General features: G+C 43.3%; 1 protein-coding gene across 1 annotated transcript; it reads left to right on the forward strand.

Moving 5' to 3' along the window:
* Positions 1-10: 10 nt before the first annotated feature.
* rab35b (RAB35, member RAS oncogene family b) lies at positions 11-11636 on the forward strand. The gene is made up of 6 exons (XM_070833648.1): positions 11-324; positions 2770-2820; positions 2922-3045; positions 6568-6692; positions 8536-8660; positions 9340-11636. The coding sequence occupies exons 1-6, from the start codon at positions 273-275 to the stop codon at positions 9466-9468; spliced, it is 606 nt and encodes a 201-aa protein (XP_070689749.1). The 5' UTR covers positions 11-272; the 3' UTR covers positions 9469-11636.
* The last annotated feature ends 2817 nt before the right edge of the window (positions 11637-14453 follow it).

Raw genomic sequence — 14453 nt, forward strand, 5'->3', positions numbered from 1 at the left:
TGAGGCCGGGTCAGAGTTGGGTGCAGTTCTACCAGAGAAGGAAGCGGAGTTTCCGGCTGTTTGCAGCGGAGGGAGAGGATTGCTGACGCCGCGAAACCCCGAGAAAACGCCGCCGACTCGGGGGCTAACAGTTTATATTACAGATAGTGGTAGTTTTCTTTCACATCGGGGGATCCGGGGGGCTGGTGATTTTTTTTTCTTGAGCCGAGGGGTCGGACAGCAAAACAAGCAAAGAAGCGGCACAAGACGGGGGTGAGCCACCAGCTACCGGCATGGCCAGGGACTACGATTACCTCTTCAAGCTGCTCATCATCGGTGACAGTGGTAAGCGGACGCCGGGGATGCGGGACGGGAAGTGGGCCTTGTCGTGTTTTTTTACAATGGGAGAAGAAGAAGTACAGCTCAGGGCCAGTAGTATACTTGTATGATGCGTTTCCAGCTCATTATCTTTAATTTTCTGCATGGAAATGTGATGTGAAATGTACACATCCGCCATATTTCTGTGGCGGTGACAGGGCGGAGGTTGTGTGTCCGGGCTGGGCATGTCAGCCGTTCAGGCCGGATATCGCCTTTAGATCTTCAGGGGTTGTTTCTGGGACATTTTCTTGCCCTGTTCTCGTATTAGACGAGCCATTTGTTTTAGCTCTAAACAAAACACACGCTGTAACCCAAATAACCGTCCGGGGGCTCTCATTCTTCTCTAATTTTGTCTCTCTTTTGTATCTCCTGTTAGCTCTGTTAGCCAGTTGGAAGTTACGCTAACGTTACTCTTTCAGGCTTGGCTAACTGTTAGCTGAGAAGCTAGTAACCAGAGAAGCTGAGGGCTCTCCACATAAGATAAATATGGCCTCTTATGTTGGCTGCACGCTGTGAAGTTAATCAAGTTTCGTAACGTTATTGAGAGAGGCATTTTCTTATTTAGCTGCCTAGCACGATAGTGCTAGCTACTTAGTGGAGGAGAGCTGCACTGCAGTCTCGGTTTGCTTGCAGCTAGTCACTGTATGGTGGAGTGAGATTAACTAAGTAGTTAGCATGAACCAGTGTCACTTAATTAAGTGCATGTGTCACCCAAGCTACTGATTACACTTACACTAGCTGTGTTTAGCTTCTTTATAATGTCAAACAATGTCGCAGTCACAGGTAGATGCCCAGTGTAAATCAGCTGGTCAGGATTGCTCTTGTAACCTTCCATTAAGGTGAAAACATGCCTTTTTTTTTTAAATATTGCTCCTCTCCTCTACAATAGAATGGCCTGAGCCTGCAGGGCTGCCTCGTGGGTGGTGATGCTTACATTCAGTGACAGCTCTGATCCTGGCACTACCCCATCAGTTCAAGGATTCAATCGTTTTATTGTCATATGTGCAGATAAAAACAAGTTGGACCCACAGTGAAATTCTTGCTTTGCCCTTTTCGCCTTCAATGCCTCTTCGGGATTAACAAAATAGATGGATAGATAGAAAAAGAAAGGGGATAAATAAACAGAAGCCATACAGTACTGTCTGCTCGCAGTCACGGACAAGGCAGCACAGCAAGCCCTTCACTGCCACTTCCACATAGAGGCCAGTGTCTCTTCAGCTGCAGGGTGGAAGTACAACTGTCTGTGGTACTGCATAGAGATTATTTTTGAGAGGTGCTCTGACCTCTACTCCTCCGCTACATGTAGACAGATCTGCCTCTGAGAATCGGACATTCCACGTACTGGATCTCCAAGCTGCACCGAGGCTGACTTTCATCACTGATGAAAGCCCCTGTTCCTCTCTGCCCTATGCACATGACATATCTGCACATAGGGAATGGTTTTACACCAGCTCAGTTGTGAAACAAACAAAAAGTTCACAAGTTGAAGATGGAGACGGCACAAACGGTTTCATCAACGACACCTAGAGCATTTTAAATTCTACGGTAGGGATTTTTTTGCCTGACAGCAGGAAGACATGAAATATAGCTTCCGAAGAAGAAAAAGATGATGTCCGTCTTCTGCTTTGAAGCTTTGGTTACTATTTGTTTTAGCAAAACTCTGTAATGTGGAGCCCACAGGAACCTGAGAGCTTTTCTGTTGGGACCAATCAAACATGGGATGACATTAACACAATAGGTAGGCTAACTATCAGCACGGTCTCACCCCAGGCTGGGCAGCAGGGTCCCTTCCTATGATCCAACTGCAACCTGACGACTGATCTGTTGAAAAGTACTGATCACGCTCACCCATCTTTCTTTTTATTCTAATTCCCCTTCCCCTTCTTGCTCTGCCTACTCCTCACCAGTCGTAGGTGTGACTGTTATTTTTTCTTAAAAAACCTATTTATTATCCACGATAATTTTAGGATCTTAGATATTTTGTTCCGTTTGATGTCCTGCCTCTGTGACTCAGAAGCAAGCCTCGTTTGTTCTGCTGTTGCATTGATAAAGCATCTGTTTGTACAAGCATCACCAAAACGGTTTAAATGAACGTACAGACTGCAGCCTTGCTTACCTAAGATCCTTCACTGGGCAGCACGTTCTACTTTGTACCTTGAGGTACTAAACCTTTAGGTACAAAAGATTCCATCAGCTGTTCAGATTGACATTTTTGGTTTGCAGTCGTCGTATTGTAATACTCTGGGTAACTAGAATATGATATGAGATGCTAAAACTCCACAGACACTTGACTTGATTTTTTGTGGTGCACAAAACCTTGCAAAAACTCAGCATATTTGTTGCAAACAGTTGTTATATATATTTTTTTTCTTTTACTGTAAACCTCCCTCTGTGCTTGTCTTTCCCTTTCAGGAGTGGGGAAGAGCAGTCTCCTCCTGCGATTTGCAGACAACACATTTTCAGGTGAGTGGTTCCACCCTAGATACTGTAGCATCATTTCAAGACTTTGTATTTTGCTGTTGCAGCTAATTAACTGATTTTATGTCGGTGTGCATTTTTTGCAGGTAGCTATATCACCACAATCGGCGTGGATTTTAAGATCCGGACGGTGGAGATCAACGGGGAGAAGGTGAAGCTACAAATCTGGGATACAGCAGGGCAAGAGCGCTTCCGCACCATCACTTCCACGTAAGTACACCCCCACACACACACACACACACACATTTGTATGGGCTTTTATTTTAATGTTGTTTTTTTTTCCTATGGGCCAGGTGAAGCTCATCATTCCATTTCAGCAGTTGAATCTGAAATCAGAAAAGGCTCTCTGCGGTTCACAGATTAGTTATTATTTGAGGAAGCAGTCATCAGAATGAGTTGTTGCTGCTCTATGAAACTGGGTGGAATTTCCCACAGATCCTAATTACAGATGTGAGAGGGAGGCTTCTGGTCACAGACTGCAGAGCTACATGACGGCAAAGGCCGAGCGTCTTAACCCTCTTTTGCTTGTCGTGTGTGTCACAGTGCTGTCCAGTGTTGTAAATCATCCATGCAGCTCTGAATTGTTGAACCCACATTATTATTGTATTATGTTGCAAGACAAATAGTTTTTTTAATATTTGTTCAGTATATATTTGTTCTTAATCTCGACACAAATCAGAGAGAGAAATTGGGGAGTGAGAGTGACAATAACTCTGGCACATGCTGTCTGGCTAAATATCAGCGATCTTGACTCAAACTTTAATGCAAAATAAAAGCGATCTTGAAGTATTAAAAAAAGTTTTATTCATTTTTAGTGGACTATAATCATCATTAACCCTTTAATGCCTGAACCATGTTTTTTTTTTTTTTTTAAGTTTAAAAAAATGTAATGTATAATTTTTTGCTACATCTGTCATTTTTGTTGCTTACATTTATTGCTCACACTTTATCTTAAACATATAAAACACAGATAGAATACAAAAAAATATATGTATCGAATATGATACACTTGGCGTTAAAGGGTTAACTTGTATCTATAGTGGATGTGTGTTTACTATGGTGTCATGATCCCTACTACTAACAATGACAATAGTGGTAATATTAATGACTATAGAGGTTTTCTAATGATATAATTAGAATTATTCATCATCGTTGTGTGAATAATAAAGTTTACACGAGATCTATTTCTTTGGCAGAAAGTAGTTCCAACGAAAACGGTTAACCGTGAGGTCTGTAGAGCGTCACTGTGTCTGAATTAAGCAAAAATACTCTTCGATAGTCACTGTGAACTATTCAAAGATTATTCGAATATGGGACTTATCCGAATAATGAAAAATCAGAGACCGTTTGTGCCCACATCCTTACACAGACCTGGCTCCGCCTCAGAGCCCCGTATCAATCCACTGCTCCTGACGGACATACTGACGGGGGCTGGTGAAAACGGAGGGAAACATACTTTTTAAAACAAGACGAATAAGACCGGCATTCACATGTCCTTTTAGCTCTGCGTTTGATCTCTACCAACTCCTGAGGGAAAGAGGGGAGTCTCTTTGCTGCTGCTAAATGCTCCTCTATGTTCACCAGCTGGCCTCTGACTGTGTCTGGCTGCTATTAGTGTGTTTTGGAGCCTTTTCTCTGAATACCACACTGATGAGATGCACGAGAGTGAATCCAAACAGTAACGTTGCTTAACAATGAGCTGAAAGACACTAAAAAGGTCCATAGGTTGCAGAGTTTAGGTGATAATTCTCTGCGCTTGTGCGACCCTTTTCACATTACACACAGTCGTTCGATCCGTCGCTGATATGAAAATATTTATTTTTAGCAGCTTTAAAGCAGCCTCTCTGCACGCTGCACCCCAGTGATTAAACGGCAGCAGGATTCTTTCTGTTGCTGTTGGCTGTACTCTTCACTCGAGTGTTCCTTCACTGTCTGATAACCAATTACTTATGTGTTCAGTATCTCGCACTAATACTAGCTTTCGTACTCAAGCCCTGCTGAAATATGAACTTGGCATTCAGTGACTATGCAGTGTACATGGACTGGCTTGACATTATGGTACAGAATTGACATTTAATGAGCAATAAGAGTTGTACAATGTATGTGGCCGCTCTCCCCGTATGATGAGATAGGAAGCTGCTCTGATAGGAACAGCACTGGATGTGACCCACAGCTCAAATTGCAGTCGTCTTGCCAACCGACCTCTTTGTGACTTTGACTGAAACAGACAGAAGGCCACACTTGATCGTGATCGACTATGCGAGTTTTGTCTTGAACAGGGCCAGTAGGGCGACACGTTTGATAGTCGTTATTATGTAATAGCACCGTTGCAGTAAGGAAGATCACGAAACCAAATTCACCAAGAGTGGTAGAATTGCAGTGCCGTCGCTTCGGCCCCTGAGGAATATGGCCGTTCCTGTTTGGAAGCATGGCTGACAGTTGTTCTGCAGGAATCCCTCTACTGAGCAGGCGGCCTATTTAGGCTGATTGTTCATTCTGCTGAAGTTGGAGTGGCATGGTGCCTCATTAAGTCCTAAATAAATTTCACTGTGGAGATGGATTCCAGGCAGAGATCTTCTCGGTCCTCTCAGGCGGACTAGCCTAGCATCAGTGCCGTGTCACACACACACACCCCCCCCAGGCTGTGAGCCTGCGGCTGACCCACCTCTGCCATCAGCCTCAGGCCCGAATCAAGACCTTTAAAATCCCACAATAACATAAATGCAGCTATGAAGTCTTCATCTCTAGCAATCTGTCTTATCCCCCTTCTAGTGGGTTCATGCTTATCCTCTGATAAGATATTAATTATAAATATTCATTGCGAAACTGATTTGAAAAAAATGTTTACACCAAGTATATAGAAGAACACATAATGATGTCTTTATTTTATTCCAAGAAATGTGGATAATTAACAGTTGGTGGACAATGACATGCATCAGATATCTCCAGTTGGACTTGATCCACAGACAGGGCCAGCACCTTCAATCCCAAGGCACCTGGGTGCCCCCTGACTGGTGATTTCTGAGGGACAAGTCCAGTTTATTAACATTTTATTATCCTGTTTGTGCAGTGCAGAAAAGGTGACTGCAGGCTGGGCCCCGTGTGTGTGTGTGTGTGTGTGTGTGTGTGTGCCTGTGTGTGCCTGTGTGTGCCTGTGTGTGTGTGTGTGTGTGTGTGTGTGTGTGTGTGTGTGTGTGTGTGTGTTTGGTAGTTCATGGTTCTGTGTTCATGCACTGAGGAGGCACACACACAGTCCTGCTGTCTGGTGGCCCATTACTGCTGGACATTGGGGGCAAGCTCAGACAACACTGTATCCCCACACTGTCACGGCAGGCAAAAACACTGATACACACACACACACACACACACACACACACACACACACACACACACACACACACACACACACACACACACACACACACACAGTGAGCTGACAAAAGGTTCTTTGTGTTGGGTTGGCGGGTGCAGCTACACTGGGGAAGCTCCCTTTCTGCGGCCTGGTGCATTGTTTGAAGCATGTTTACAGTTGAACTGTCCGGTTGTCACATTCTGATTTGATCATCAATGTGTGTTACTTTTACCTGTTTTAAGTAGTTTTCATGCATTTGCAATTGTAACATGGTGTTCACCTGTTCTTGCGCACATAGCGTGAGGATGTATTCTGTCATTCCTGGGATGTGACTCATACCATCGAAGGCTGACTGTGTCTCTCTCCCCCTGCATGTTCAGATACTACAGAGGAACACATGGGGTCATAGTGGTATACGACGTCACGAGCGCCGAGTCCTTTGTCAACGTCAAGCGGTGGCTGCATGAAATCAACCAGAACTGTGATGATGTGTGCCGAATATTAGGTGAGTGTGTCCAGTCACCGTTGACACCTTGGCACCCAGATCCTGAAAGTAGACTCTACCCTTGAATCTAGCACACACCTATTTTATAGAATTGTTCCTAACTTTGTTTTCACTCAAGACTTTCGGGTTATTTTTGGGCCTAAAGCCAGTGTTTCCAGTGTCACGAAGGTGGCTTTAACCCGGCTAGATCACTGTGGTAACTCGTGCTGCAAATTGATGTGAAGAGTTTGGGCTTGAATCAGCTGTAAATAGTTTCCCCTGAAGATCTTCTCTTCGAGTGATGTAGATTCTCAGGTGAGGTATAATATGATATAGACAAAGTACGGAATGAAGCCGTGCAGTTACAGTAGTGGAATCTCTAGCATCTCATTGTCACAGGAACCTATAGGCTGCATTCATTTGCAGAAAATCTGTAATATTACCCCATACACACACACACACACTAACAATATCACTCTGCTAATATTGCAGCTAATGGAACAGACTGGAAAACTGATTAGTCTGTTGGTATTTATCACTGGAAATATTCAATCAGTGGAATTCGTTTCACCTTGATTTGGCCAAAAACTCCACATATTCCTCATTATTGCACAGTGTCTGACCTATATGCACTCATAGTATAAAATCTGTTGTTTAAGAGTTTAAGAGCTCTACAATGTGCAGCCGCCACATCAGAGTGGCATGAGAGTGAATGAGTGGTTAAACTGATATATTAACTCATTCTGCCAGCATTCCTCTCAGGATTAATTTGCAGAAACAGTGTTGCTTTTTGCTGTGATATATTCTTTATGGTTTTATATTCTTTATTTTTTTGTATTCTGTTCCTCTTGACTAAAGTCGATCGATTGCTCCTGTTTTTTCCAGTTTGTATTGAGAATACAGAAAATATTCAGGGTCTAAATGACCCAGACCCTGGGCATCGCAGGCCGGCTCTGGGCTGGGCTGGACTCTCTCCTTTTCTGGAGTTGCCCAACGTGAGAGGCGCAGGGCAGCTGTGGGGATACAGTAGTCCCTCGCTATAACGCGGTTCACCTTTCACGGCCTCGCTGTTTCGCGGATTTTTTTAGTGCAATTTTGCATCCTTTTTTTTTTTACAGTGTATGAACGCGCATTGTGTTCTGCGCCCTGATTGGCTAAGGGACTGTAGACCAATGTCAATCAATCTCCTCCGTGCCGCGTCTCTGTACAGGACAGAATGCGTTCGGCTTGCCAAATTTCCATAAATGTTCAATCGCTAGCAGTGTGACTTTTAAGTGCTGCCTGTTTGCAAGACAAACAAACAAGTCAAACAAGAGATAAATGTGAGAAAATGTTAATGCCTGTCTGAGAAAAGTATATAAACTGTATGGTGAGGGGTTTTACAGCCTTAATATATATATAATAATTGTAAAAAATAAAGCTGACTACTTCGCGTATTTCGCCTATTGTGGGTTATTTTTAGAACGTAACCCCCGCAATAAAGGAGGGACCACTGTACTTCCAAGCCCCCGGCTGAGCGCCTCTGTGTTGGAGTTCTCCCCAGTGAAGGAAAGGGCCGCCTCCATGGCTCTGACTGTTTGTGTATGCTAATGCATCGTGTATCGTGGGGTCTCTGGATGGCATCCTGGAGGGGGTTCAGTCTGTGGACTCCACGGTTCTACTGGTGGACTTCGACGCTCACATGGGGAACGATGGAGAAGCCTGATCTGAACCAGAGTGGCGCTTTGTTATTGCACTTCTGTGCCAGGCATGGACTGGCCATAACGATACCATGCTCACCATGTGGATCAGATGGAGGGCGGCGGGAGGTTGCCGGGCCGACCAGATAAACCCGACTCACCTTGGCAATATTTTCTGTTTTTAGTGGGAAACAAAAACGATGACCCCAACTCCAAAGTTGTCGAGACGACCGACGCGCAGAAGTTTGCAGAGCAGATGGGAATCAACCTGTTTGAGACGAGTGCAAAAGAGAACATCAATGTTGAAGAGGTAGCTCTTTTTTTCTTTTGTCTCTTTTGGCTCCTGACTGAGAGCAGACTGATGAGTGTTTGTGAGACATGCCTAGTATGCAGAGTGGCTCAGCTCAAAGCTCGACTTAGACAGCACAGTACAGACTGTCTCAGTGGGCTGAATGTGCTTATTGTATCAACTAACAGTTATTTTCATTATGTGCTGATTATTGTCTCGATTAATAGATTGATTAATGGATTAATTGTTATATGGTTTACATGCAGTCTATGAGAAAAATGTGAAAATCACAATTTCCCAAAGCCTCCTTGAAACCTTCACATAGCTAATTTAGCTTATCTTAACATAAAGACTAGAAACAAAGGGACACACCTAGCATGGCTCTGTCCAATACTAAAAAAAAATCACCTACCAGCATCAATTAAAAGCTCATTATTTAAGATGTTTTATCTTGTTTGTCATGGCGACCAGCAGAGAGTCACTGCTCTCTGCTAAAAAATAGACATATTAAAAAAGCTATATTGTATTAATGAGTTAGTTTAGAAGCTACATTATTTTCTCTTTGGACAGAGCCAGGCTAACCGTTTTCCCCTCTCACCAGTCTTCATGCATACCTTTCACAAACTGCCGTTTGTGGCTGGTTCGGCCGGCTGACGGCTGCGCTCGCCGCACTTCACCGGTTTTGTGCTTTTTCTTGCAGATGTTCAACTGCATCACAGAGCTAGTGCTAAGAGCAAAGAAGGAGGTCCTAGCCAAGCAGCAGCAGCAGCAACAGAACGACGTGGTCAAACTCACCCGGAACAGTAAACGGAAGAAAAAGTGCTGCTAGCAAAGTCAAAGCCATCCACGAAAAGGCCGACAGCATTTTTTTCTTCACACACGCACACACACACACAAGATGGGACTCAGAGCATATAAATTAAAGAGAAAAGATTTAATAAATATACTTTGAAAGATTAAAAAATAAAAAATAAATGGAAAAAATGTCCGCCTTGGACAAACTAATCAAAGACTTACAAAAATGTACAGATTTTATTAGAAGTCAGATCAAGTTTTATTTGGAATTCAGCAGATGGGGACGATTGACCTGAGGTCCTCCTTTCTTAAAGGATCTGCAAGCTGACAACTGACCGCCACAATGCTCAGATTTATATCCACATAACCCCCCATCAGTATCTCATCTATCCTTCTCATTCCACTGCACACGGGACATTCAGAGTCGAGGCAGACTCTGTGCCTGAGGAGAAGGAGAGCTCACCCTTTTCTGGATTTATTTGTTTCCTTCTAGTTTAATTTTTTTGGGTGGGGTGGTTGGGTTGGGTGGGGGTTGTTTGGGAGTTTTTTTTTTTTTTTTTTTCTTTTTTTTTTTTTTGAACCTGAGTTCAAAAACCTGAGTAGGTGTGGAGGTCTCACCACCTCTCCACAGTTTCAACAATTCAGACGCCTGCATTACCACGGCTCACGCCAAGAGATCGTGGACTGCTAGATTTTGTTTTATTTGACTTGATGGGGGGGGGGAAATCACATGGATGATGATGATGATTGGTAGACGACCTTTAGCAACTAATCCAATGGACAGAACTGGTGACTTCTCATGTTTTGTTATTCTTTGTCTATATTTTGCCAAGCTTCCCATCCTCTCCCCTCTAACCTCCAGTAGTGCTGAGCCAACAACATTCGATTTTATGGTTTTTTGTTTTTGTTTTTTTTTTTTAAGTGCGGCAGAGCAGTCGAACCACTCCTGGAGCATCAGGCTCTGAAAGCACCATTCACCGCAGTCTTACTACGCTTTCAGAGTTTGTTTTTAAACCTTTTTTCCTCCATATTTTGTTTAAAACGATACTGCCAATATTCTAGAGAAAAATATAAAAAAACTCAGTGGCGCCTCTCATTGGACTGTTGCCATAGTGACCCCTGGTTGGCCAAGAGGCAGGGTGAATCAGGGTCTAATGGGGCCCTGCTGAGTCTTCAGGAAGCGCTCAGGGCTGCCCTCCTTCCCTCTCCCGATTTCCCCTTTGTACTTCTGCAGCCATTGCCCCCCCTCCCCTCCCCTTCCCCCCCCCCCCCACTGTGAAGCCCATGTATTTGCACCTCTCACAGCGACGGACTCACCTCCTGCGTTTGGTACTTCGAGGATCACGAGGGGAGGCTCCTGCTCTGAAAGCTGGCTCCTCGTAGTCATGGCGGTGCCCTCCAGTCCACAGCAGACTGTGGTTCCTGTGCATGTAACACTTTGCAGGGGTGTGTCCGAGGTGATGCCCGACATGCATTTAGACCGTCTACGGTTCGCCGTGTTGTCTCAGCTTGCGGTTGACAGTTGAATTCAGTCTGATGTCATGGTTTTCCTTCGCTCTTCTCTGTCACAACCCGCCGCTACCTGTTCAACTGAAGTTACCACTCAGTGTTTTTTGGCACCCAATGACGAGAGCGCGGAAGACTGTGGAACTGTAAATGCAAAAACAAATGGAGGTGAATTGCGCCACTGGATCCCAGTGTGCATGGGCCAGAGCTCCTCTGCCTCTCCATGCGCAGGGTTTGTCACAGCGGTTAAAGCATCGTAGGATGAATATTACTGACAAGTTGTTTTTTTTTTTTTCTTTATTCTGAATTGGGAGAGTATAAATGGTCGGTGTTGGCTGAGCCTCTGTTGGAAACATTCAGTTTTCATCCTCCGGGCAGATCCTGATACACGCTGAGAGGTCGCTCCGACCTCCATGGCCTAGGAATGGTATAAAATCTCACACTTTATCATTTCTATTAATTATATGTCTGTGTATATATAAATATATTTGTGTGTTTATATTCAATATAAAACATACACACATATTTAGCACACCAAACTGTGCATGTGTTAAACATGCCCCGTGTGCGATGGTTGAAACACTCGTCAGCTGTGGTTTGCTGTACACTGGAGATAAAGAGATGTACTATTCATTTTTCCCTACATGAATTTAATCAGTAATAAACGTTTTAAAGGAATAAATATTTGACACATAATGATTTATCTCATTTGTCAGTGCTTTAAGGGTTGGTCTTAACTTCAGTTTAAACCTGTGTCTTTTTATTTTCTGCTTTCTGTGAATAAACTTGTATGGGAGGACGTGTGCACTGTCTTTGGGAAGCCTCTTGCTACTGTCTGTCTTTGGTCTCAACAGGGAAGTTAATCATGTTCTAAGACAGGAAGTTCACTTTCCCCCATGCAACGTGTTTAAAAAGAAGCTAATGACAGTCGTGACCGGTTTTTGTTTTTCATCGTTTGCTTTGCTATCAGGAGTTCATCATTCTGACCTAAACATATTCCACATATCACAAGTGACTTCCTGCCTGTTTTATGGGCTGCCGGGCATTAAAAAAAAATCTTTATGTTATTAGTTCCACTTTGGATTTTCAAAATGTCCGGTGAACAATTCCTTTGGGAAAGTTGAGAACCAAAATGAAAAATTGCTTGTTCCTTATACTGATATTAAGTCAGTACCTGTATTTGTGCTCAGCTCCGTTGAGTAATTGAGGAGTAATGTTTACGCTCATGCCTTTAGAACATGAGGGTGTAAAGACAAATGTTTGTGTCGGGTCAAAATAGAATATGACCAATGCAAACTTTTATATTTTGGATACTATTTCAGTACTCACAAAGTGCTAAGGTTGGATACACGGCTCCAACTTTTATAACCACTACATTTATTGCCACTACTTGCAGCTATCTCCTTGAATGTATGCTGAATACTCCACAGCCCTGCAAACAATGCTGTGACCTGATGGCTCATGTCAGAATGCTCACAATGAGAATGAAATAGGTCATATTTACTGTTCGCCTCAGTTTAGCGAGCTAGCACGCTAAGTATCCCTAAATACAAAGTAAAGCTGAAGCTGATCGGATCGTCATTAGTTTTGCAGATATTGCTGAGAAACCAAAGTAATGGACAAATGAATTTTTGTCTCTTCATCCTGAAGGGAACGTGAATGTCTGAACCAAATTTCATGGCAATTCATCCGAAAGGTTAATGAGACATTTCGCTCAACACTATGCATGTCATCGTCATGGCGGCACCAGAGGAAGCATCAAGTTCATCTTATATTACTGGTCTGCGTGTCTTACTGCCGCTCATTCGGTTTGCTCGTTTGCCCTCACCATGCGGGATGTGATCCTGTGAATTCCATTTTTATAAAGCCATAGTAACCTGCCATTGTTGGATGTAGGTGTTCTCACATTTCAGCAGAAATCAGACGCGTCTGACCGCGCTGCAGGGAAAGCATCTGTATTTCAAGGCCAAGTCACGAGACGAGCAGATTGTAAAGTATTTTATTTGTACAAAAATCCCCAAAATGCTAAGAAAATTGCATGATAAATATTTTGAATAGTTCGAAGCATTCTGTTACTGAAACAGTGCCGTTAGTCAGTGGTGAATGGAAGCACTCACACGGAGCACAATGAGCTCACCAAAAGCACTTAATTCCAAAACAACATCTGACCAACTGGAGACGAGCAACAGAAAACACCCTCAATGGCATGCCTGTCTGCTGCTGCTGCTGCTGCTGCGACACACACACACACACACACACACACACACACACACACACACACCGGACCCACGGCGGCAACATCAGGATGTTTACCACAGTAACACACAGCAGGCGACGCGTGACAGACGTTTTCAAACAGAAAATAAACCGGTGGAGTCAACGGCGGCGCAGCGACAGTCTTGGACGACACAAACAAGAAACAGAAACAGCAATTAGGACATAATATGGACAGAAACAAATATGTCACAGCATGTTTTTCTAACTAAAGTGTGATTTCAAGAGGGAGGAATTACAGTTTGGTTGTGGCAAAGAGTGACTGGTGTTCAATCCGAGCTCGCAGAAGGCAGCTGTGTTTCTTTTCTTCACCTGATAATCAGCCAGTGGGAGCGTGTCCTAAACAACTAACACATGACTTTGGGTTGACAGGTTGGGTTTTTGAATCCAACACGTGTTATTTTACTTTTCAGTTTGTTTTTGCCGATACGTTTCTATTTTCCTTCCCAGTTTCTCATCACATGTCTTCAGACAGGAGCAGTGAGACAACTTTCTAATAAGACACCCTTTTAATGGCTGTATTAATGGTTAATAAGTCATGAGCCGATGTTTGGAACATTCTGCAGAAAGCTCTCATCTCTTTTGGACCGGCTGGTTTTAGTTATGGTTTAGGTAGATTTAGTTTAAGGTGTCATTTTGGTAGATTTTTCTGTTTAATCCTGATTTTGTTGCAAATCTTGCTGCCTACTTGTGCCCTTACACTCTTGAAACTCTTTTTTTAATCTCAGTGGTTAAATGAAGGTTAAATAAAAAACACATTTGTGGTTTCCAAATTGTGAAAAACCTCAGGTTGTGTTCAGAAGGACACTAGATTAGTCTTTCCAGCTCTTTAACTCATCAGGAATACCAGTCCAATGAATTGTTTATCCATACATTTATAAATTCAGACTTTTGACTAGTTTATTGTAAGAACCCTTCATTGATGAGTTATTAACAGGCATATTTATAATCTACTTACAAACCTTTGCTGTTGGTTTATTACAAAATGAGAAACTCATTAATCATTTAAACTTTACTTTAACATTTAAAACTGCAGACTAAATGTGTAGTGACCTTTGTCAAACTACCAAACTATTCCTATAATGATTCCATCCATTATCTATACTACTTATCCTTCAGGGTCGCAGGGGGGCTGGAGCCAGTCCCCGCTGACTCTGGGCGTGGGTACACCCTGGATTCAGACCTGGATTTGAACCGTGGAACCTTCTTGCTGTGAGACAACAGTGCTTAACACCGCAC

This window comes from Pempheris klunzingeri, chromosome 7 (assembly GCF_042242105.1).
Source record: "Pempheris klunzingeri isolate RE-2024b chromosome 7, fPemKlu1.hap1, whole genome shotgun sequence".
Classification (NCBI taxonomy): Eukaryota; Metazoa; Chordata; class Actinopteri; order Acropomatiformes; family Pempheridae; genus Pempheris; species Pempheris klunzingeri.

Bases quoted from the DNA above. Each gene is read 5' to 3' on its own strand.
- rab35b (XM_070833648.1), top strand. From the start codon at position 273: ATGGCCAGGGACTACGATTACCTCTTCAAGCTGCTCATCATCGGTGAC. The intron at 2,821-2,921 runs GTGAGTGGTTCC...CATTTTTTGCAG, and splicing joins TGCAGACAACACATTTTCAG to GTAGCTATATCACCACAATC. The intron at 6,693-8,535 runs GTGAGTGTGTCC...TTCTGTTTTTAG, and splicing joins TGATGTGTGCCGAATATTAG to TGGGAAACAAAAACGATGAC.